The following is a 24,122-nucleotide window of genomic DNA, read 5'->3' on the forward strand; positions in this document are numbered from 1 at the left end:
CTAGACACCTTAAGGATTCTAAAAAAGTATGTTCGCATAAGTACTCATGGGGGTGCGTGTGGAACCTATTTAGCTGCCCTACTACTGCTTATGGCTGCCGTACCTGTATGCAGTGGTGGTGATCATGGTCGATGCCAAATAGAAATGCTGGGTAAAAAAAACAATAACGCTCCTGACCCTCAGTTTCTCACGCTTTTCCACAGCCATTCTGTCCATTTTCTTCTTCTCCACGAGATAAGAATTATCTCTAATCTTCGTGAGGATCGCGTCGGCTTTCAATCGGTCAATTTACTCATCCCAAACCGGGAATACAGGCCGGTGCCATACGAATTATGTTCAAATTGGGCGCCGCAAATGACGTTTGAAGCAGTTGGGCCATGCCACTCTCCTCTGGTCAATTTTAGTTCAGCTGTCCAAATTTTCCTTACAACTGGATCTTTTGGGGAAACATGCAAACTCACACCATCCCATCCATTTGGGACCATACTCTGTACAGCACGTCGGTGCTGCTGAAGCAGTCTCCTGGGCTATTGGACACAATCCTGCACGGGTCGCCACTCCGACGCAGAAACTCACACCATCTGTGGTTGTATTTCCACAACCAGGAACATCTAGATGGCTTTCTCAGTACTTTTTCAGAGTTCAGAGCGTATGTCGATTACATTAAACCAACCTCTTAGCTAACAACCCCATCGGCCTCATAACTGTTAAACCAAACTAACAGCCCCATCGATTACATTAAACCAAACAGGAATTTCTGATTCTGTGCACCTTTAAAGGAAAAAAAAGGGACACTGCCATTTTGTTTTGGGTGTCATCTTATTGTCTTTGGTGTCATGTGAGGGGATAACTGGTGTCCCCCCCCCCTCTCTTTGTTTAGTTAGGGTCAAGGATCCCCTTTGCAAGACTGGATCCCCAATCCAAAACAATGATGTCGAGTGTCAAGGGGTGGTTCGTGAGTTTATTTTCGTTTATTGTTTTCTCATCATACCTGTTTGCCTTTGTTTTGAATATTCTTGTTTGTTTTGATTATTATTGTCATTTTTAATTTGCTAATTGGCCCTGCACAGCAGGGAGGTCATGCAATCGCGTGTGTGTGTGTGTGTGTGTGTGTGTGTGTGTGTGTGTGTGTGTGTGTGTGTGTGTGTGTGTGTGTGTGTGTGTGTGTGTGTGTGTGTGTGTGTGTGTGTGTGTGTGTGTGTGTGTGTGTGTGTTTTGTGTCTCTCTGGGCCATACCATTTTTACCATTTGAACTTTTATCAGATTTTCAATAAACCTTTATTATGAGAATGTGGGGAAGACAAATTAAAATTTGGTCAAAATGTCAAAGGGCAGAATCACAGAACATAAAATAGGCCTGATTAGCCCAGAAGCTGCGCGGCGTTCGCACGGCACGGCTGGGTTTTGTAATCGCTTCCATGTGTTTTATTTCACTGGCTTGCATGTTGAGATACTTTCTTGTTTCCCATTTGAGCTTTTGTCATCAAACTTTGAAGAATACTTTATTTTAAGAATATGGAGAACACAAATTAATAAATTTGGCTGCAGTCATTTCCTCCGGACCGAAGAAAGCTGTAGCTTTGTTACACCTCCTTTCTGGTCTTGCATCCTTTGCTTTCTGTGCTTTGCCCCCACCCCCCTCAGGTTTCTGCAGGACTCACACGGTGCACCATCAATCCCCTTCTGGTTAAACTACCTAAATCCAGGATCACAGCACACCTCCACTCATTCGTCCTCTTTTTTTTTTTCACATTCTCTTCAGTCTCATTCTTCCCTCCAGGACTTCAAGACAGCTGTTCACCATCATCTCAGATCATCCCCAATCCAAAACAATGATCTTTTCTCCCATTGTTAACTCCAGCCCCCCCCCCCCCCCACCACCACTCTAATCCCGCCTCCTTCCAAATTCCCAGTTTTCCCTCCTGAGAGTCTCTTTCTGCATCCATCTTCTCCACCCCATTCATCCTCTCCTGCCACTCATTCCTCCATATACCCAATGTTTGTCCAAGTCTGCCTCTATCTTGGTGTTCATCTCAAAGAAGCAGCACCTACCATTTTTATATTCTTTGGTGTAACTCGGCCAGGGTTCCAACCACTGACCTCCCAGACTCAGAGCGGAACCTCCAAACATGTATTCCAAATACAGGGGAAAAGTTGGAGATCCAGGTTGTTCTCCAGGCATTACTAAATTCAAATTAAAAAAAACCTCCCAAAATATTTCCTCAAGTGTGTGGGACAAGATGGTTCTCATATAAAGGTTCACCAAATGTATTTTGAAGAATAATAGTCCAGGTTCTCAGCTCCTCATATTGGAGGAATTGTTCACATTGTGATACAAGCACCAAATTTGGTGGAGTGGTAGAGTATCACTCTCTGGTCAATATAAGCTAAGGAGACATTTCCAATATTGTCTCTGGTTGCTTTGGCAACCATTTTTCTCTTTTCAGCAAATCTGCCCGAAAAGCCCGGTTTGGGATTTATGTTATTGTGCTCTATACATATATTAGATCAAAATGATCTAATATGCAAGTGTTTGGTATCAAAATGACCAGAATTACAAGGGCTACTAGATGCTAATAATCACATGTCATTTCACGAAGGTTTGTGTGAAAATATATTGAAAAACGTGATTTTTTTCGTTCAAAATTTGCTTCGTTTTTGCAGCGGACGTAACATTAAAAATGTAATTACTCAAAAAAGTTATTGCTTATTTTCCAATTTAAGCACGTCGAACTCACCCATATTATGAGTGCTAAATGAGGATGTATAAAATATTAAATTTAGCTGAGATCTCCCAATGAGATTTATCACAATGTAACGTTACCCCCCAATTATGTAATTATTGTCTGCGACTGCGTATTTTTATTGGGTTTTTGCTTGTAGGTATTAGAACACATTTATATGTGGCTTCTGCATGTTATATAACATCCACAGATCATTCTTATTCACCATTTCAATTCTGTTTCAGAAAAAAGGGGACATGAATGGCGTTTTATTGTGATAGATTGCATTTTAATTTCAGGTATTATTTGAACATACATGACCTTCACGAAATTGCTTGCAAAATTGTACACTTCTGTTTTCTGTTACACACAGGTGACAAGTAATGCATATGGTGATGGAGGTATTTCCACAACAACTGTTGCCTTCTCGTTCTTCAGTCATCCATCTTCGAGCTCTGTGGTGTGTGTACTAACAACTGTAGAATTCTTCTAGAACTTCTTTAACTGTAGTCAATTTTCTGCTCAGCAAATACTGTGTGCTTATATGCTTGGTTGTGGTACCAAACCTGACTATTAAGCGGTGTAAACTCATGGAGGCACACGTGGCCACGCCAACAGCAAGTACCCCTGTAGAATCTCATCACGTCGTTTCAAACTGGAAACTCTGTTATCTGCCAGGATGACACACAAGTAGTGAATCCCTCATATGTCCCGCTACGTCCAAGCACCCAGGTGACGGTCGAGGGTATTCATCATTGGCCAAAAATATCGAACAATTTGCTGAAATTGGTGCGCTAACTGAGACCATCAATGTTGCGAGACTGGATGAAGGTAGCGGCATCGAGGCAACCATCAAGGAACACCAAGCTGTTTGGCACAAATCGTGTGCGTTAAAGTACAACAACACCCAACTGACACGTGTGCAGAAAAGGAAATATTCTGAAGGCGACATGTTTCACTCTTCCAGCCCAGTCAAAACAAGATCAAACTTTACCAAACATGATGCTTCCAAGGGAGATGTATGCTTTTTCTGTGACCAAGCTTCGAGTGCCAAAGATCTACGGAAGGTGATGACAGACGTGGACAATCGTATTCGAAGATGTGCCACAGAACTTAATGACACCTTACTTCTCGCTAAGCTAGCTGATGGTGATATGTTTGCTAAAGATGCACTTTACCACCCAAAATGCTTGGCAGCATTGTACAACCGCACCAGAGCTCATGGTAGTGGTTCCTGTGATCAACAACCGGATAATGCAGTTGAATCAATTGCACTGGCTGAGTTCGTTGCATATATAGAAGACTGCCGATCAACTGGGCTAACGTCACCAGTCTTCAAGCTGGCAGACCTTGGAAAGATGTTCAGTGCACGTCTGCAGCAGCTCGACCCAAGCCCCCACGGCCGCGTCAACACCACTCGACTCAAAAACAGATTACTGAACCATATTCCAGATCTATGAACCCATACCCAAGGCCGAGGCATTTTGATGATGTTCTATCAGGACATAGGTAGGTACATGAAACCAAAAACATAGGTAATTATTAAATTCAAGCTCTACATACCCACGTATGTTGTAATTGAAATGTATCATTCCTTTGTTCTACTTTCCCTTTAGATGATGCTATCAAGCAAGCCTGTATGACTGACTCCAACAATGATGCCATTCATTTAATGAGAGCTGCACAAGTGGTTCGTCGACACTTGTGTAACATGTCTAGTACGTTTGATGGATCATTCAACGCTGATTGCCAGGAGAAGTCCATTCCCAACACATTACTAGCGTTGGTGAAGATGGTTCTGGAGGGTTCTAGCATCGAAGATCAGTCGCAATGTTGTGGGAACACAGCTGCCTTAACAATTTCTCAATTGTTGGCATTCAACTTTCTAAAACGTGATCGGAAAACTTCAACATCATCTGTTCGACACAACACTGACCGTGAAACCCCACTCCCAATATACCTTGGGACTGTTAATCCACGCACACACAAGAAAAAGGGAGCTCGTCGAAACACTGCATGACAGGGGCCTCAATATCTCCTACAAGCAAATTCTTGGCATCTCAACAGCACTTGCAAACAGTGTGTGTAGAGTGTTCAAAAAGATCATGTCGTATGTCCACCAAAGCTAAGGAGCAACCTATTTACAACTGGAGCAGTAGACAACGTTGATCACAACCCTAGTTCAACAACAGCAACCGATTCATTCCATGGAACGGCAATCTCCCTCATGCAGCACCCAAGTGAATCTGAATCTGGTGGTGATCGTGGGAAACTGCTGTTAGCTGAAGACCATAAATCATCGATGAGGGTGCCTCTACTACCGTCTTTCTACACAGACATTCCACCAGCCATACTGAGGACCAATGAACCCACAGCAACCCCTGATCTCCAAGTCGCCCCCATTGATCCTAATGTTGATCTAGAAGCACAGCAGGATAACTACACGTGGCTCGACAACGTAGAAGAACTCGTAGTGACAGATGATGTGGACGATACAGCTAACACTTCCTGGGCCGCACAACATGCATCAGAGTTGCCCGACAAACACCAGCCACAAACCCTTTTTTTTTTTTTGTATACCTTGTCGAGGCTCGTATGAGAGCAAACACACAACTCACATCAAGGGGGCATGAGACAAGAGGGGCAGGAGTGGAAGGGACAAAACAGTGGGGAACAGACACATTAGGTGAACTGTGGAAGGAGGAGGGATGGGATGGGGAACATGGCGAAGAGAAGATGGACATTACAGGGACTTTCAGGAAGGAAAGCAGGGGAATTGAAGGAAGTGGGCTTGGGTGGATTATCGGGGGTAGAAAAGATCGAGGATTTGGATGGGGGAAGATAAGAGGTGGTGGTGAACAGCTGTTTTGAAAGCCTGGAGGGAAGAATGGGAAAGAATAGAGTGAGGAAGTTTATTCCAAAGGTGGGAAAAAAGAGGAATGAAAGAGTGAAGATGAGCAATGATTTGTGATTTTGGTAGTTTTACCAGAAGGGGGTTGTTGGCGGACCTTGAGCGCCCTGTGGAAATGTGGTGGGGACAAATCGCAGAGAGAGCAGGGGGGGCAAGGCTGGAGAGGAGTCGGTAGAAGACAGAAAGACCACCAACCAACCTGCGGTGATTGAGTGAGAAGCCCAAAGATTCAGCTTCATTGCGGGAGATGCCGATGATCTTAAATGCCCTGGTTTCGACAGCGTGAAGCCGAGAAAGGTGGGAGGCAGGAGCACCGGCCCAGAGGGGAGAGCAGTACTCCATCAGGCTACGGACAAAAGCTTTGTAAGTGGTCAGGAGCTCAAGAGGGCCGAGGAAGGACTTTGCACGACGGAGGATTCCCAGTCGGAGACTGGCTTTTGAGGCGAGGTTGGAAATGTGACTTTCCCAGGAAAGGTCATGGCAGATAGTGAGACCCAGAAGCTTGAAAGAAAAGACTTCTTCCAGAGGATTGTTGAGAAAGTGGATGGGGGGGTTTTCTAAACGGTCCTTTCGAAGAGACATAGTGAGAGTGTGAGATTTGTCTGGATTGAAAGACATGTTCCACGTGTTGGACCAGTTTGTGATTTTATCCAGATCTGCAGTGAGCGAAGAAGCTGCTGCTTGCCGGTCTGAGGGATGACAGATGGTACGGCAGAGGGTGGAGTCGTCGGCAAAGAGAAATAGAGGATTTTCCAGAGAGTCCGAGAGATCATTGATGAAAACCAGAAAAAGAATAGGGCCCAGAACGCTACCTTGAGGAACTCCAGCCTGCACAGGAAGAGGGGATGAAAGAACTCCATTTAGGGCCACACGTTGACTGCGACAGGAGAGGAAGTCTGCGAGCCATGAGTGGAGATGGCCTTGAATACCATGGGAAGAGAGTTTGGTGAGTAGGGCAGGGTGCCAGACTGTGTCAAAAGCACGTGATATGTCCAGGGATACGGCTCGGATTTCCTGTCTGGCATTGAGGACCTCCATCCATTGATGGGAGAGCAGAAGCAGCATATCCAGGGTAGAGTGACCTGGTCTGAAACCAAATTGATGATTGGACATCAAGCCATTGGAGAAGAGGAAGGATTTCATGTCTGAAGCGATGATGGATTCCATAACCTTGATGATGATTGGGAGAAGGCTGATTGGTCTGTAGTTACAGGGATCTGTTTTTGCACCTTTTTTTATGCAGGGCAGTGATGTTAGCAGATTTTCAAGCAGATCGCAGATGACCTTGGGCAAATGAGAGAGTGAATAGAACAGAGAGAGGGTGAGCAAGAGCAGAAGAGCAGGCTTTGAGGACACGTGGGCTGATGCCGTCTGGACCGGTTGCAGAATCTGACTCGAGGTTTGAAAGCAAGCTCTCCACCTTGTCAGGAGAAAAGGATACAGAGTCCAGGGACAGTTGGGTGCGACTGAGTAAAGTGAGTAGAGAAAGTGATGGGTTTAGGACACAAGATTTAGCTGCAAACACCGAGTTTAGACATTCAGCTTTATCACGTGTGGTATCAGCAGTGCGGCCATTTGAGGTAAGGGAGGGGATGGAGGGGGAACATACACCAGAAACAGATTTGATTAAATGCCACCAGGATTTTGAGGAGGGAGAGAGGTTTGAGAGTTCAGACTTGAGATGAGAAAGATGTTGTTTTCTGGCTCTCCTGAGGGTAGATACACACTTGTTCTGAGCTTTGTGGAAGGAACTGAGATTGCCCTCAGTTGGGTTTGCTTTCCATGAGGCAAAGGCAAGTTGTTTCAGGACAACTGCCTCGCCACAAGCTTCAGTAAACCAAGGGCGGGAGGAAGGGTAGGACAACTGAACACGAGAGGGGATAAATCTGTGCATGAGGGAGAGCAAGTTTCTTTGAAAGAATTCCCAGGATGAGTTGATGTTTGAGAAAGTAGTGATGGGAGACCAGTCTGTAAGTTTGATGGCTGCTCGGAGACCCTGCCAGTCGGCTTGAGTGAAATGCCAGACTCGACGGCGGTGAGGTGGTTCTCTGATAACAACCAGAGAGATGTCCACTTTGACAAGGACGTGGTCAGAAGAACCGATTGGAGCGAAGGAAGAGCAGCAGATATTGTCAGGGAAATTTGTCAAAATCAGATCCAGAAGAGATGGATTGCCTTGCTGCCATTGTTTTGCGAAAATGCAAACTCCACAGCAATGATTCTGCATGCTATAAATGTCGGCGAGTCAGCCACAGAGCATCTCAACCCTGGACAAACACCAGTCCTCACTATGGATCAACCCCTCTATGCGAGAGCTAAACAAATCCAGTTGAACTGGCCTGATAATCACGGCGAGGACCACTATATATTGTGATGTTTGGAGGACTTCACATTGAGATTGCAGCACTAAGGGCACTGGGCTGTTGGCTGGACAAAAGTGGATGGACGGCAGCTATAGTGCAAGGAAACATCACATCTTCTGGAAAGGCCAACTCATTCCTGACTGCATCTAATGTGAAGCAAACACGTGTGGCGCATGAAATCACAGCTGCTAGTCTGTATATCCTTCAAAGAATGGCGTACAATACATATGTTCAGTCGCTTGATGGGGCTGACACTCCAACAGATTTCAACACCTGGTGCTCTGAAAACTACGACCAATACCCACAGTTCAGATTTTGGGCCATGATGTTACAATTTGAACTGAAGCTGCTGCAGTTCATTAGGTCACTTCGGGAGGGAAACTTCGCTCTGTACATCGACTCATTGGAACAGCTCATGCCATGGTTCTTTGCCCTTGATCGTGTGCACTACTCGAGATGGGTCCCATTTCATATCCGAGACATGAAAGAGTTGGCTGTGAAAAATCCTGAAATCCACAGGGCATTTCTGAGTGGCAGTTTCGTGGTTCACAAGACGTCAAGAAAGTTCTCCGGTATTGCTCTTGACCAGGCGCACGAGCAGCTTAATGATCTTATAAAGAGAGATGGAGGAGCTGTAGGACTGACAGAAAATCCAAGTGCACTTCTCCGTTGGGTGATTGCAGGACCCAAAATCGCCCGAGTTATCGAGGAGTTTGAAGCAAGCTCTCGGTTTACTGACACAGCAGAAGATTTCCGACACCACGAAAAAGTGCCAGGAACACAACGAAAATTCATCTCTAACGTCAAAGAACTTGTTGCGACTATTGCAGAAATGGGTAATCCCTTTCAAGAAGACAGCACAGATTTGATGACCTTGGATTCAAGGGAAGTCATGAGTGGAACCGTGGTTGAAACCGTGAAGAATATCGAGCAGATCGGAAAGAGCCAGTACACACAGTACATAGAAGAACGTCTGTATCACCACACCAAAGCCATCGCTGAACCGATCAAGAAAAACAACCTACCACTGTTCAATAACCGACCAGCCAAAAATTCCAAGTCAAAGTCCCAGGTCGCATCACTGAAGAACGACTGTATCCTGTTCTCAAGGCTCTACATTGCATGTCAGTCCAGAGATGGGAACCTCGAGGAGTTTTTCAAACATGAGAACCAGGAATGTCCACCAGCCCTATCCCAAACAGGAAACCTTCGAACAGGCAGCAAGGCGGACATCTTGGAGTGCCTCAGCAAGGTTGTACCACCAGTCACAGATGCACCGACGGTCGATGCAAAGGTGCTTGATGGCTCAGTAATTGTCCACTTGCTACAGCCTGGAGCAACGAAGACCTTCCAGGAGTATGCTGACCATATCTTCAAGTCCTACATCCTCTCCCAGCTTGAAAAGGTAGAGCGACTGGATATCGTGTGGGACGTCTACCGACCAGATTCCTTGAAACAAGGAGCACGTGAAAACCGAGGTAAAGGTACGCGGAGACGCGTCAAGACAGGTACTGCAATACCCGGCAACTGGGAGAGCTTTTTGCGAGTCAACGACAACAAGACCGAACTCTTCGACTACTTGGGCAAGTTTATCGTCACAGTTACAGTACCTGGTAAGGAGATCTACAGTACCAATGGGGACACAATTCTCTGTTCAGCAAGCGAAACCAACCGACAACTTCTGGAACCATGCTCGCACGAAGAGGCAGATTCGAGAATCATGCTGCACGTAGCTGACCAAGTACGACAGGGACACAAGAGGATCCTCATCAGGACTGTAGACTCCGATGTTGTAGTCCTTGCAGTGGCAACAGCCCAGCAGCTACAATCCGATCCAGAAGAACTGTGGATAGCGTTTGGTACAGCACGACACTACAGATATTTATCTGCACATGCGATGTGTCAGGCACTGGGACCAGACAAATCTAGAGTGTTGCCATTGTTTCACGCATTTACAGGGTGTGATACTGTCTCTGTATTTGCTGGAAAGGGCAAACGATCTGCTTGGGAAGCGTGGAATGTGTTCCCAGACCTAACCAAAACATTTCTCGGTTTAATGGACCTTCCTCCTGGTGGCAGCATCCCTGGTGATCTAATGACAGACATCGAGTGATTTGTGGTAATTCTCTACCACCGTTCGTCCCAAAAATCCAGCGTGAATATGACCAGGAAAGATCTATTCACCAAGAATCCAAAGTCACTCGAATTACTTCCACCAACACAAGCAGCCCTGGAACAACACCTGAGAAGGACTGTGTACCAAGCTGTGTTTTGCTGGGGCCAAGCCTTGTTGTCATGTCCAGTACTCCCAAGCCCAGTGGACTGGGGTTGGAAGCGTGATGTGTCCACATGGATTCCGCTGTGGACGACGCTCCCAGAGGCTACGGACACTTGTTATGAGCTTGTACATTGTTCATGCAAGAAAGGGTGCACGAAGATGCAAATGCAAAAAGGCGAGTTTGACATGTACAGCTCTGTGCGGCTGTGCTGGAGATTGCTTCCTACGTGTGTGAATGTGATACATGAATTCCATTAAGTTGTGTACATGGTGAATAACTAAAACATTGAATGCAAAGAGGTGTAAATGCAATACATAAATTGTTAAAATACTAAGGAATACATCAAATTGCAAATATAAATAAATGTACCTAAAGCTATTGCTGGTGTCTGTTTTATGAAAACGTGCAGTCACAGACTATAATGAGATATTTGAGGGTAACATTACATTATGATAAATCTCATTGGGAGATCTCAGCTAAATTTAATATTTTATACATCCTCATTTAGCACTCATAATATGGGTGAGTACGATGTGCTTAAATTGGAAAATAAGCAATAACTTTTTTGAGTAATTACATTTTTAATGTTATGTCCGCTGCAAAAACGAAGCAAATTTTGAACGAAAAAATCACGTTTTTCAATATATTTTCACACAAACCTTCGTGAAATGACATGTGATTATTAGCATCTAGTAGCCCTTGTAATTATGGTCATTTTGATACCAAACACTTGCATATCAGATCATTTTGAACATGTACAGAGCACAATAACATAAATCCCAAACCGGGCTTTTCGGGCAGATTTGCTGAAAAGAGAAAAATGGTTGCCATAGCAACCAGAGACAATATTGGAAATGTCTCCCTAGCTTATATTGACCAGAGAGTGATACTCTTCCACTCCACCAAATTTGGTGCTTGTATCACAATGTGAACAATTATTTTGCTTAGAACCTGGACTACAATAGTGTTCTACCGTTCTTCACGATGATAAATCAGCAAAGAGATCAGGATTACTTAAATTCACAAGGAGTTACAAATTCATCCGTGTGACATCCTTCGGGGCACATGTGATGTCACAGATTTCTACCATGTCACAGATATTTCAATAAGAATGTCTGAACTGTGGAATAATAAACAAACAGATTGAGTGAAAGAGGTTACTCCACTCGCTTTAACCTCACTTTACCAAGTTGGAGAAAATACAACCAAACATTGTGGAATCACCAACCTCTGAGATAGAGTGGCACCTTATCAAGGAGGCACAGAAAATCGGAAACGAGGTGAAAAACTACGATAAAACATTTATAAACATCGTCAAAAACATGAAAAGCAGGTTTTTCAAAAAGGAATAATAACAAAGCCACTGGAAATTTGACGCAACAAAACCATGGAGTGAATAATCAGCAGATGCCTACAGGCCGAATGTGTTAGACCCACCGGAAAACCAAGATGTTGGCCATATCATTTTGTATGAGTGCTATGGTGGGTGGAGTCAAGTGACAGATGTGGGTGTGGTCTGGCAGATATCCAACCAATGGGTACAAGATTTCAAAAATTGACTCCCAACAAGAACAACACCACCAACAACTGCACTCGCAGACTTGCAACATGCGGCAGGTAAAAAAGTGTTCAAAGAATTTTCAACCATCTTCAACCCAGTGTTAAACCCACACATGTTGACCCTGAGAATGTAAATTATCATCGTTTTGGTGTCGGACAAACCAAATACAAGAGTGATGACTACTCCGAGTTTCCAGGTTTCACAAACAGTCGCACAGCATGAATGTCCTCAGTTAAAACATGTTACTAGTGAAGAGTTTAAGGAGAAACATACTGTTCATGTCAGAGTTGTACAGACTTCTGCTTGGCCACAAGGAATTTACATCGTTGGTGACATGGGTTCAAATAGTTATGGGTCCTCCAATGTCCAGGTTGATGCAGAGAGGGGTTTCAGGAGGCAGAACCTGATAAAGAAAAGAACAAGGACCCGACCTCTGCCGCAAAATACAGATTGCAATTGACGGACCCCCAACAGAAAAACATGGACTTCACTGCTGGGTGTAAAATGAGAGATCACGCAACACCAAGGAAGCTACAAAACACCTGTTAAAATTAATGAATGGCTGTGCAAATGACTCGTGGCTTTGTGATGATTTTGCCAATTTGGAGTTGAGGTGTGAAAGGAAGACCTTGTATGCAGCAGCAGAGTCGAAAATTGCTGAGGTATCATCAACATATGGAAAATACACACAAGGTATGAGTTTAGTAGATAAATCCTGGAACGTACACGTCATCGAAGCTGACAAAGATTGTTGGCGAGAGTCAGACCAAGTGGCAATCACATCACGGCACCGAAAACACAGGAAACCAAGCTGATCATGGGTAAACTCGTTTTCTACCTCATCTCTCCCCGCATGCCCAGCCTTCTCTCTAACCCCACTCTTCTCACCCTTACTTCTATTTGGGCTTGTACCACTTGGTCGAGGTTGGCTGGCTGAACCTTCTCTCCTTCCGTGGGTTGGTCTACACCATCGTCCAAAGTTGTAATCCAGCACCTCCGTTAGGCTTTGGCATTGTTCCACAGCCTCACCTCTTTCAGGTGTCATGGTTTGGATCCCATGTCCTTCTGCCCCTCAAAAAGCCTGTAGTTCCAAGCTCTTCTCATGGGGTTGATGTCTTCTCTTTGAAAGGCTGTCCGTTGGGATAATCATATAATTTAGAGTTTATCTACCAACGGGTATTTCTCTCGGCAGTGTTTACTAAATACCCGCTCCCGTGTGTTTGCGGTCTCACCTTTGTACTTTTATCTCACATTATTCCCAAGTCCACTTTTTTACCATTTTTCTTCTGCAGTTACCCCCCACGCGAAGCGCAATGCAGGATTGAGCAATTGGTTCACTCTGTCTGTCTATTTACAGACGTCCGTCTCTGATCCAGGAATCACTTAATCTCAATTGAATTATATATTTTCAGGCATGTTAAGCCATCTCAACCAATCAAACTTGCAATAGTGCTTCTCAGTGTTGGAGAATATCGAGATTCAGACAAAATTGTGGCTCGTAAGGAATTTTTCGATTTGCACCAGTTCTTGCTAAGTTTTTGTAACGCGAGTTAGACATACCTTTTCTGTCTTGTTGTCTTAGTGCTTGTGTACAAATTGGATTTGGTAGTCTGATTAACTTTTCACGTACTCAACCAGCCCAATACTCATCGGTCTGTGCACGTGGTTGAGCTCCATCAAGCCGCTACCACCTCCTCATCTGGGCAGATACATTCTCAGGATGGACTGTTTTTATGGACCATTTTATGGGTCGTGAGGATTTTCCTTGTTTTCGTATCTAACTTGTTGCTTTCCAATTGTGGCACGTTCTCTCTCTCTTTCTCTCTCTCTTTTTCTCTTTCTCTTTCTCTCTCGTGCATTCTCTGATGATTTTTCAAATCTGAGATGTAAACGAAAGCCTTGCTGCACAAAGAGCACTTGTAAGCCTTCTCTCCTGAATGTAATCTTCGATGATGGTTTTTTAAATCCGTCGACCAAAAAAAGGCCTTATGACACACAGAACACTTGGACCGCTTCTCCCCTGTGTGTCTTCTTTGATGTTTGTAAAAATTCGAAGAACGATCAAAGGCCTTGTTGCATATAGAACACTTGAACGGTGTCTCTCCCGTGTGCACTCTTTGATGAATTTTCAAATCTGACACATAAAAGTAAACCTTGTTGCACACGGAACACTTGTGCGGCTTCTCTCCCGTGTGTATTCTGAGATGAATTTTAAAATTTGATGATTGAATAAAGGATTTAGAACACACAGGACACTTGTGCGGCTTCTCTCCTTTGTGTATTCTGAGATGGTATTTCAAATGTGATGATTGAATAAAGGCTTTAGGACACAAAGAACACTTGTGTGGCTTCTCTCCTGTGTGTGTTCTGAGATGATTTTTTAAAGTAGTCGAATCAGCAAAAGCTGTAGGACACAAATAACACTTGCATGGCTTCTCACCTGTGTGTATTTTTTGATGATTCCTTAAATGCGACGATTGAATAAAGGCTTTAGGACACAATGAACACTTGTAAGGCTTCTCTCCCGTGTGTGTTCTTTGATGATTCCTTAAATGTGATGATTGAGCAAAGGCTGTAGGACACACAGAACACCTGTAAGGTTTTTCTCCTGTGTGTGTTCTGTGATGAACGTGCAAATGTGATAATCGAGCAAACTCCTTTCTGCAAATGGAACACTTGAACGGCTTCTCGTCCGTGTGGATTGTTTGATGTAGTTTTACATATGACAACGTTGTATTGGATTTGTCACACACAGAACACCTGTGTGGTCTCCGACTTCCTTGGATATTCTTGAGGGTCTCTGTACAACGTTTACAAGACATTCTGCTGAATGTGTCAGTTTCTTGAGCAACAGTCTGTGTCACGTGACGATTGAAAACTTGTGTGTTGAACGACTGGGAACGGTTGGAGCGAGAATTCAGTTTCATTTGTTTCTCTGTAAAGACAAGTCACAAAAAGCATCAACAATTCACACCAACTTGTCCAGATTTGATAATTACTTCACAATTAATTCAAACATCCTCCATATTTCTGTCCTCCACTTGGGGAAGGATTGGTCTACGGGCCAGGATTGAAATGGGACTGCACCTGCTGAAGCTCACATGACTCAGGAGGAACAGTTGCTCAAACCCCCCGCAACCCACCCCCCCCGAGACCCTGAGTTTTTTTTAATGCCGTGAACAAATTTGGTACATCACAGGTGATGAAGGTTGTGGTCAAGTTTCATCAAAATTGTGTGTGTAGTTTCAGAGAAGAAAGCAAATAGGCCTACCCATTTTGGTGAGTCAACTCCCCCCCCCCCCCCCCGTAGACCTCTTTAATGGGTGCAGATTTTGATGTGGTCAATACACCTTAATTCGGCATCAGATATGAAGCTTTTGGCCAACTTTCATCAACATCATGTGTTTGGTTCAAGCGATAATGACTGAAGTGTTTACGGACTGACTCGCTCACTGACTGACTGACTGACTGACTCACCTACGGACACGATTTGATTGCATAAGCTCACCTGACAAGTCCAGGTGAGCTAAAAATTCGAAGAATTTTGCAACTGGCCAAATTAATCAAACAGTTATTGAGCAGACATAAATTCCCTTAGGAGAGGTTGTTCCATCGTTCTGGACAGTGTATACCAATCAGAGGCTTGTCTGACCAATATCAGTTTCTCTGCACATCCCATGGTGGTTAACATACTTCAATCAGCATTCTGTTGAATCGATACGTAGTTTTTCCCAGACATCAATCCATCATCCTTCAGACAGACAGGCAGGCAGCGTCTTCTTCTCACTTTTCAGATCTTGCCAAACACTTGGAATATATTACTTTCAATCCTGACAGAGGTCACACTCTCCAAAAAGACCGTCTGACAAACCTTGCCATCTACTTTCTTAACAATTCTCTTGAGGAAGTTAAGTCACTCAAACTTCTGGGTCTTACTATGAGCCATGAACTTTCCTCCAAAGCCTGTTGCCGACGAGGCATCCTTCATCATACAAAGTCCTTCTTTGGCATATCTGAACTCCTATCCAATAGAAGGCCTTCATCCGCAGATTGATGGAGTACCGCACTTCCCTCTGCGCTGGCTCCCTTGCCTCACTTTTGCAGCAATGAGAGCTACGAGTCTTTTTGGGTTGGTCTCTACCAGCTTTGCACCAACAGTGAGATAGTGAAATCTTTGCCCGTTCTTCATGTGAAAATTTCTCTAGTTATGCCAAGTTTGATGGGGATCGTCGATGGACTGAAATCTTCAAGTCTCACCATAAATATTCCATTGGGTTCAAGTCAGGACTTTGACAAGGCCACTCAAGAACATTTATTTTCTTCTTAGCCAGTCCAGTGTGGCTTTACCTTTGTGCTTCGGACCATTGTCTTGCTTGAATGTGAATCTCCTACCCAGTTTCAGATTCATGGCTGACTCAAGCAGGTCTTCATCAAGGATTCTCCTGTACTTTACATCATCCATTGTCCCTTCTATCCTGACAAGCTTGCCAGTCCCTGCTGATGAAAAGCAGCCCCATAACATGATGCTGCCACCACCATGCTTGATAGTAGGGATGGTGTTGACTGGGTGATGTAATGTGCAGTGTTAAGCTTGCAACAGAAGTAACGCTTTGAATTTAGTGCAAATTCCATATTTGTGTCTCGTCTGACCAGAAAACATGTCTCCAAGTGCCAGCAGTATTATGAAGATGCTTTTTCGCAAACTCCATACAAGCTTTTCGATGCATATTTTATTAATAATGGCTTCTTTCTTACCACCTGTCCATAGCGGTCAGCTTTGTGAAGGGAACGGAATATTGTTGATTGATGAAAACTGACCTCCATTTCAGACACAGAGCCTTGAAGATCTTTCACAGTCATTGTTGGACTTACAGTTACATCCCGAACAAGTTTCTTGCTTGCCTGGCTGCTGAGTTTGGATGGGGGACTTGATCTGGGTAGAGTCTGGGTGGTATGAAACATCCTCCACTTCTTAATGATGGATTTCACCGTACTCAAAGGGATAATGAGTGACTTTGAAATCTTCTTATAACCCTCTCCTGAACGGTTCTTCTCCACCACTTGATGTCTGACTTATTTGGAAAGCTCCTTGGTCTTCATGTTTGCCTCGTTGGTTGACCAAGTGAGTCGCACCTTGAAACTCTTTCGATAAGTGGGGGCGATTTATGTTTAAGTTAAACCACTGATTACATACAGGTGAAACCTATTACACTTATTTTGTAACCTTTCAAACTAATAATTTGTTCTCAAGTGATTTAGGGTTGACAAATCCTAATGCAACTGAATCCATATGAAGGGTTCGAATTATTATGCAAATGAGAATCACCTGATTTTTCTCTGTTAATCTAGCTCAGTCACATTTTATCTACATTTTTATCTCCATCACCGAAGGTGAAGGAGGTTATTGTTTTCACCCCTTTCCATCTGTTTGTTTGTCTGTTTGTGTACAGGATATCTCAAAAAGATCCGACCACTAGAATTTTTTATGTGATTCTTCACCATTGAGAGATTGGGCCAAAAACTATATCTAGCATGATATCTCAAAAAGTTGTGGATGGATTTGGATGAAACTTGGTGGACACGGGTGTGTGACAAGGCCGAATTGATTCAATTTTGGTGAAGATCCGGATCTGGATCCGGATCTGATAATTTTTTAAGTGATTCTTCACCATTGAGAGATCGGGCGAAACCGATATATAGCACAATATCTCAAAAATATGTGGACGGATTCGGACGAAACTTGGTGAACAGGTTGAGTGTGTGACAAGGAAGAATTGATTCGACAAGGAAGATTTGGATCCGGATCCGACTACTAGAATTTTTTTAATCTGTAAAGTGATTCTTCCCCATTGAGAGATTAGAGCCAAAAACGATATAGTGTTGTATCGCATATCTCAAAAATGTATTGGGCCAGATATGTTCTCGTAGATCAGGCATTACGTGGTGGAGGTATGCGCTCTTCTAGTTCTCGTTATTAACTATAATAACTGGAATAATAACTCCAAGTTATTCTAGTTCTAGATAATTAGTTATCGAGTGCCCATCTAGTTATTAACTTTATCACTTTTTAATAGTTTGTGAAGACTCGTATATTAAGTTTGATTTGAAAGCATCATGAAATAAGCTATGAAATAAGCTCAGGTGGCATCAAAATGTGAAAACTTTGGAGGGGGGGGGGTGAATACTTTTGTAGGCCACTGTAAAATCCGTTTTTGACCCTATCTCTCAATTATGAAGTATCACTTGAGTAATTAAAAAATTCTTGGATCTGAATCCAGATACGGATCTTCACCAAAATCTAATCAATTCGTTCTTGGCACCCATCCAACATGTCCACCTAGTTTTGTCTAAATACGTCCACGAATCTTTGAGATATCCTACTCAAAGACAAGACGGGGTGAAAACATAACCTTCGTCCACCTATGGTGGCAGAGATAACGATGATAGCAGCTGCCAATAATTCAAAACAACAAATCTACAAGATCACAGAGAATAAGGGGCATAGTCGAATAAAGTGTGTATTTTCACTTCCGACCCTACAAACGATTTCAAATGTTTAAGGAAAGGGTCCAGGCTTGACACATTGCATTAAAATAACCAGGAGATTGTAGAGGAGTTCAAGATTGTCACGTAACCGAGTTGTCGAACTCCTCTCCACAGAAAATCATCCAAAGTTGGTGTAGGTGATTGTAACACTGCGGAGCGATATCGCAGGAATCCTAAATGGCTGTGACTGACTCTATGCAACGATCTTGAAGATGTGTATTTTAAATGAAATAGGTATCCCTGTCTCGTTCATATAAACAAGCCATTTGAGTGAAAACAATTTAAATGAACCTGTCATTCTGCAGGGTTTGGAACAAAATTATTTCATCGTGAAAGAATGATCTAAATAAATAAACACAATGTGATCCATAGAGAGCTCAGGTTACCTACGAGCAGCTGAGCAGCTTTGCTTCGCTCCGTGGGTGGAGAATCACATGCTTCCCGCTTTACATGATCATTGCTCAAAGCATCCTGGGAAGTGTGAAGAAGATTGTTTTGGAAAGTTTCTGACTTCACAACTTGAACTTCATCTGCAAACCATGTGACAACAATTCATGACAATAAAGGAAGAGATAAACAAGCAAATCTAAACCAAAACAATCGTTCTCAGTGGTGGGGAGAAACGCACGGGGTCTCTGACAGGTAAACTCATTTTCCTACTTGACCAAAGAGGTCAAACAAGGTGGGGGTTAAGGGGAAAATAATCGTGAATCTGAAAGGGCAGGACGGTCTTAAAATGGAGGAAGTGCATGACGAAATGACAATTTCGTGTTCTCGTTGATGAAGAACGCCTGGGCACATTCCATTGCCTTGTAAAATTAGTTCTGTGAACTCTTAATTGGTGCCCTGGGAGTCGTATGTCCTCTTCACTATGCACCTTTAAGAAAAATGAACTCCAACTACTTTTGCAGGTGGTACCACCCCTCACACCCACTCTATAACCGGACTTATTCTCTTTGTCCGCTCCTGCATTATAGTCACTGTCATGAGATTTCACAAGAGAGAGTCGCCCAAAAATGTGGAAAAATAATTTTCATACCTTTTTACTTTGTTCATGGAAATTCAGCCTGTAAATTATCATTATACTCCTTTCGGTTCCTCTCGTACATATATTGCTTACTTCATCGTTTATCATTAAATTTTGATGTGGAAAGAGGGGGGGGGATTCTTTTTTTTTAAACCATAAATTAAAAAGGGTGACTCCTGACAAAACAAATGGTATCGGGAGTGGGGGGTTCTTCCCGATATTCCCCAGGATAAAAATATATATATATATTAAAAATAAAAAATATCGCACCCGTGTCCAAAGGAAGCGGTTCAATTTCGCATTTTTAATATGAAATAGGCGAAGCCTAAAAATGAATTAAACTCTTTAGAATTACCCTTTAGAATTACCTTTTAGAACCATTTAGAATTACCCTTTGGAACCATTTAGAATTACCTTTTAGAACCCTTTAGAATTACCTTTTTAGAACCATTTAGAATTACCTTTTAGAACCCTCTACAATTACCCTTTAAAACCCCCCTTTAGAACCATTCAGAATTACCTTTTAGAACCCTCTACAATTACCCTTTAGAACTATTTAGAACCCTTTAGAATTACACTTTAGAACCATTTAGAATTACCCTTTAGAACCCCATTTCAGAATTACCATTTCGAACCATTTAGAATTACCCTTTAGAATTACCCTTTAGAACCCCACTTTAGAACCCTTTAGAGAACCCCCCTTTAGAATTACCCTTTAGAACCCCACTTTAGAACCCTTTAGAGAACCCCCCTTTAGAATTACCCTTTAGAACCCTTTAGAATTATCCTTTGGTATTACCCTTTAGAATTACCCTTTAGAACACTTTGGAATTACCCTTTAGAACCTTTTAGAATTATCCTTTAGAACCTTTTAGAATAACCCTTTAGAACCCTTTATAATTATCCTTTAGAATTACCCTTTAGAACCCCCCTTTAGAACCCCACTTTAGAACCATTTAGAATTACCTTTTAGAACCTTTTAGAATTACCCTTTAGAGAACCCCCTTTTAGAATTACCTTTTAGAGAACCCCCCTTTGGAATTACCCTTTTGAATCATTTAGAATTACCATTTAGAATTACACTTTAGAACCATTTAGAATTACCTTTTGGAGAACCCCCTTTTAGAATTACCCTTTAGAATCATTTAGAATTACGCTTTAGAACCATTTAGAATTACCTTTTGGAGAACCCCCCTTTTAGAATTACCCTTTAGAGAACCCCCTTTTAGAATTACCCTTTAGAACCATTTAGAATTACCCTTAAGAATTACCCTTTAGAACCCCCCTTTAGAACCCCACTTTAGAACCATTTAGAATTACCTTTTAGAACCTTTTAGAATTACCCTTTAGAGAACCCCCTTTTAGAATTACCTTTTAGAGAACCCCCCTTTGGAATTACCCTTTTGAATCATTTAGAATTACCATTTAGAATTACACTTTAGAACCATTTAGAATTACCTTTTGGAGAACCCCCTTTTAGAATTACCCTTTAGAATCATTTAGAATTACGCTTTAGAACCATTTAGAATTACCTTTTGGAGAACCCCCCTTTTAGAATTACCCTTTAGAGAACCCCCTTTTAGAATTACCTTTTAGAGAACCCCCCTTTGGAATTACCCTTTTGAATCATTTAGAATTACCATTTAGAATTACACTTTAGAACCATTTAGAATTACCTTTTGGAGAACCCCCTTTTAGAATTACCCTTTAGAATCATTTAGAATTACGCTTTAGAACCATTTAGAATTACCTTTTGGAGAACCCCCCTTTTAGAATTACCCTTTAGAGAACCCCCTTTTAGAATTACCTTTTAGAGAACCCCCCCTTTGGAATTACCCTTTTGAATCATTTAGAATTACCATTTAGAATTACACTTTAGAACCATTTAGAATTACCTTTTGGAGAACCCCCCTTTTAGAATTACTCTTTAGAGAACCCCCCTTTAGAATTACTCTTTTGAATCATTTAGAATTACCATTTAGAATTACACTTTAGAATTACCCTTTGGAATTACTCTTTCGAAACCCCCTTTAGAACCCATGAGAACCACCTTTCGAATTACCCACGAGAATTACCAGTGGGCCTGTTGGTCCATTGGACCAAATTTTTATTGGTCTTCAAGGTCTTGTTGCACACCTGTCTGCTGTTCTGCTTGAGCATTGCTTTGCCTTTCACCAAACCCAGATGTACTTGGGGCAGGCCGGATATTATACGTTTGTTATTATTCTTGCCAAATGATACTACTACGAATATTATTGTGAATATTATTTGAATTAATTAATATTTGGTTTGTTGCAATGTTATCATTATTTTTGTTATTTATTTTGTGAATAGAATGCCGTGGCGCAGAAGGACCTATTAAGCTGCCCGAAACACCTCAATATGGTGTGCATTTAAAACAAAGGAATTATTCTGGGTTCTTTGTCGTTAATTAGCCTAATCAACTCAGGACATCATGACGGTCATTTTGGTGCATCACATTCCACATCAGACTGCTCCAGTAGAACTCCACAAAAAACATGCCTCACATACACAGAAACACACACACACCTCATCCATTTATAGTAGTCTTAAAGGGTCTACAGGGTCTTTTGGGTCATAAGGGTTTTTGGAGTCTTCAGGGTCTTTTTGGTCCTCGGGGACTTTTGGGTCCACTGGGTCTTCTGTGTCCTCGGGGTCTGGGTCTTCGGGATCTGGGTCTTTAGAGTCTTTTGGGTCCTCTGGGTCTTTAAGGTCCTCAGGGACTTTTGGGTTATCTGGGTCTTTTGGTTCCTTGGGAACTTTTGACTCTTCTGGGTCTTTTGAGTCCTCAGGGTCTGCGTATTCAGGGAATTTTTGGTCATCTGGGGCTTTTGGGTCCTCAAGGACTTTTGGATTTGTGGGGACTTTTGAGTCCTCAGGGTATTTTGGGTCTTTTGAGTCTTTAGGGTCTTAAGGGTGTTGGTGGTCTTAAAGGGTCTTCGAAGGTTGAGGGGGTCTCAGTTTGACTGAAGGTTCAAAAGGGTCCATTTTACGTAGAAACACCGTGTGTTAGAAATATTCTTCTTCTGCATCATTAAGGACGGACGGACGGATGGATGGGACAGTCAAATACTGAAGTGGATTCTCAGCTTTAAAATCTAATATCAGTGCAGAAAGCGCGATTGGCATGTTTAAATTGAAGAGATTTTATTTTCAAATTTGGTCGTGTGGGAAAAAGTGGACGAAATGACAGACATCCATGAAATGGCAGATTGTGTGGAACATGCTCAGTGGCGAGCCGGTGGCGGGGCCTAGTGGGGAGGAGCACAGGTTCGGAACCCCCCCCCCCCTCGCACTCTCGTGACGCCACTCAGAGCTCCTCCCCTTTGGGTTTTGAACGGTCCAGTCAGGAGACTGACGTGATGCTGTTCCAGGTCATGTTCGCAATGATAGAACAAATAAATGGGAAAGCAGATGAAACAAGTAAAAAAAAAAAGACATAAAATGTCATCGTCTCCGATGTTTTAGTAACTTTGCTGTGCAGAGTTAAAGGGCTAGCCCATATTTATGTACTACTAAAATGGTCACCAGTCTACCAGTTGGCTATCTTTGATCAGATCGCAAAATAAAGTGAGGCGTACGTGTATGCCATCGTGTGCTGTGCTTGTGCCAAGTTTGAGCAAAATCGGACAAAGCATGTCTGAGAAATGGTTGGGGACACATTTAAGAACCAACATGGCCGCCAGTCTGCCATCTTGGATCTGATATCGAGAAAAAAAATGACGTGTTTGTGTAAACCGTCATTCCTTATATGTGTGTCGTTTGACCAACATTGGTAAATGCATGTCCGAGAAATGGTTGAGGACGTGTTCAACATCGGGTGTTCACAACTAAAATTGTCACCAATCAGCCATATTGGATCTGGTGTCGACAAAGAATGGCGTGAATATGTAAGCCCTCATTCTTTATCTGTTTGCCTGGTTTGAACAAGATCGGTAAATGCATGTCTGAGAAATGGTTGAGGACGTGTTCAATACCAGGGTTATTTTTTTTTTAGAACTAAAATGGCCGCCAGTCTACCAGTCGGCCATCTTTGATCAGACGGCAGAATTAAGTGAAGTGCATTGTGTTTGCCATCGTGTACTGTGCTTGTACCAAGTTTGAACAATATCGGACCGTGCATGTCAGAGAAATGGTTGGGGACACATTTAAGTAACAAAATGGACGCCAGTCGGCCATCTTGGATCTGATCTCGAAAAGAAATGACGGCCATACGTAAGCCAACATTCATTATTATCTGTGTGCCAAGTTTGAACGACACCGGTAATTGCATGTCCGAGAAATGGTTGAGGACGTGTTCGACAGCGGGGGGTTTTTTTTACAACTAAAATGGCCGCCAGTCGGCAATCTTTGATCGCATCGCGAAACAAAACGATGTGCATTTGTAGACCATCATTTGTTGTCTTTATGCCAAGTACGAATAAAATCGGTTCATACATGTCCAATATATGGTTGCGGACACACGCATGCGCACGCACGCACGCACACACACACACACACACACACACACACACACACACACACACACACACACACACACACACACACACACACACACACACGCACGCACGCACGCACGCACATAAAAATCGAGACCAAATCCATAAGTCCCTGTCCAACCGAGGCAAAAGCGATAATGGGAGCCGTGAATGGAAAATTAGATGAAAGCAACGCAGAATTGAAAGCAGAAC

The 24,122-nt window shown here is 42.9% G+C and overlaps 2 protein-coding genes across 2 annotated transcripts in view; one reads left to right on the forward strand and one right to left on the reverse strand.

Moving 5' to 3' along the window:
- LOC147009208 (uncharacterized) overlaps window positions 1-24,122 on the reverse strand; it is a 153,228-nt gene that overhangs the window by 76,943 nt on the left and 52,163 nt on the right. The window contains exons 4-7 of the mRNA XM_085862997.1: window positions 18,770-18,913; window positions 13,556-14,772; window positions 9,670-9,819; window positions 9,023-9,110 (exon numbers count right to left, since the gene is read on the reverse strand). Coding sequence (XP_085719123.1) covers window positions 9,023-9,110; window positions 9,670-9,819; window positions 13,556-14,772; window positions 18,770-18,913 — 1,599 coding nt within the window. The remainder of the gene's footprint in view (window positions 1-9,022; window positions 9,111-9,669; window positions 9,820-13,555; window positions 14,773-18,769; window positions 18,914-24,122) is intronic.
- LOC147009209 (uncharacterized) lies at window positions 7,482-13,556 on the forward strand. The gene has a single exon (XM_085861589.1). The coding sequence runs from the start codon at window positions 8,008-8,010 to the stop codon at window positions 10,108-10,110; it is 2,103 nt and encodes a 700-aa protein (XP_085717715.1). The 5' UTR covers window positions 7,482-8,007; the 3' UTR covers window positions 10,111-13,556.

This window comes from Eptatretus burgeri, chromosome 17 (assembly GCF_056783735.1).
Source record: "Eptatretus burgeri isolate ZD-2024b chromosome 17, Ebu_testis_v1, whole genome shotgun sequence".
Taxonomy (NCBI): Eukaryota; Metazoa; Chordata; class Myxini; order Myxiniformes; family Myxinidae; genus Eptatretus; species Eptatretus burgeri.

Bases quoted from the DNA above. Each gene is read 5' to 3' on its own strand.
- LOC147009209 (XM_085861589.1), top strand. From the start codon at position 8,008: ATGTTTGGAGGACTTCACATTGAGATTGCAGCACTAAGGGCACTGGGC.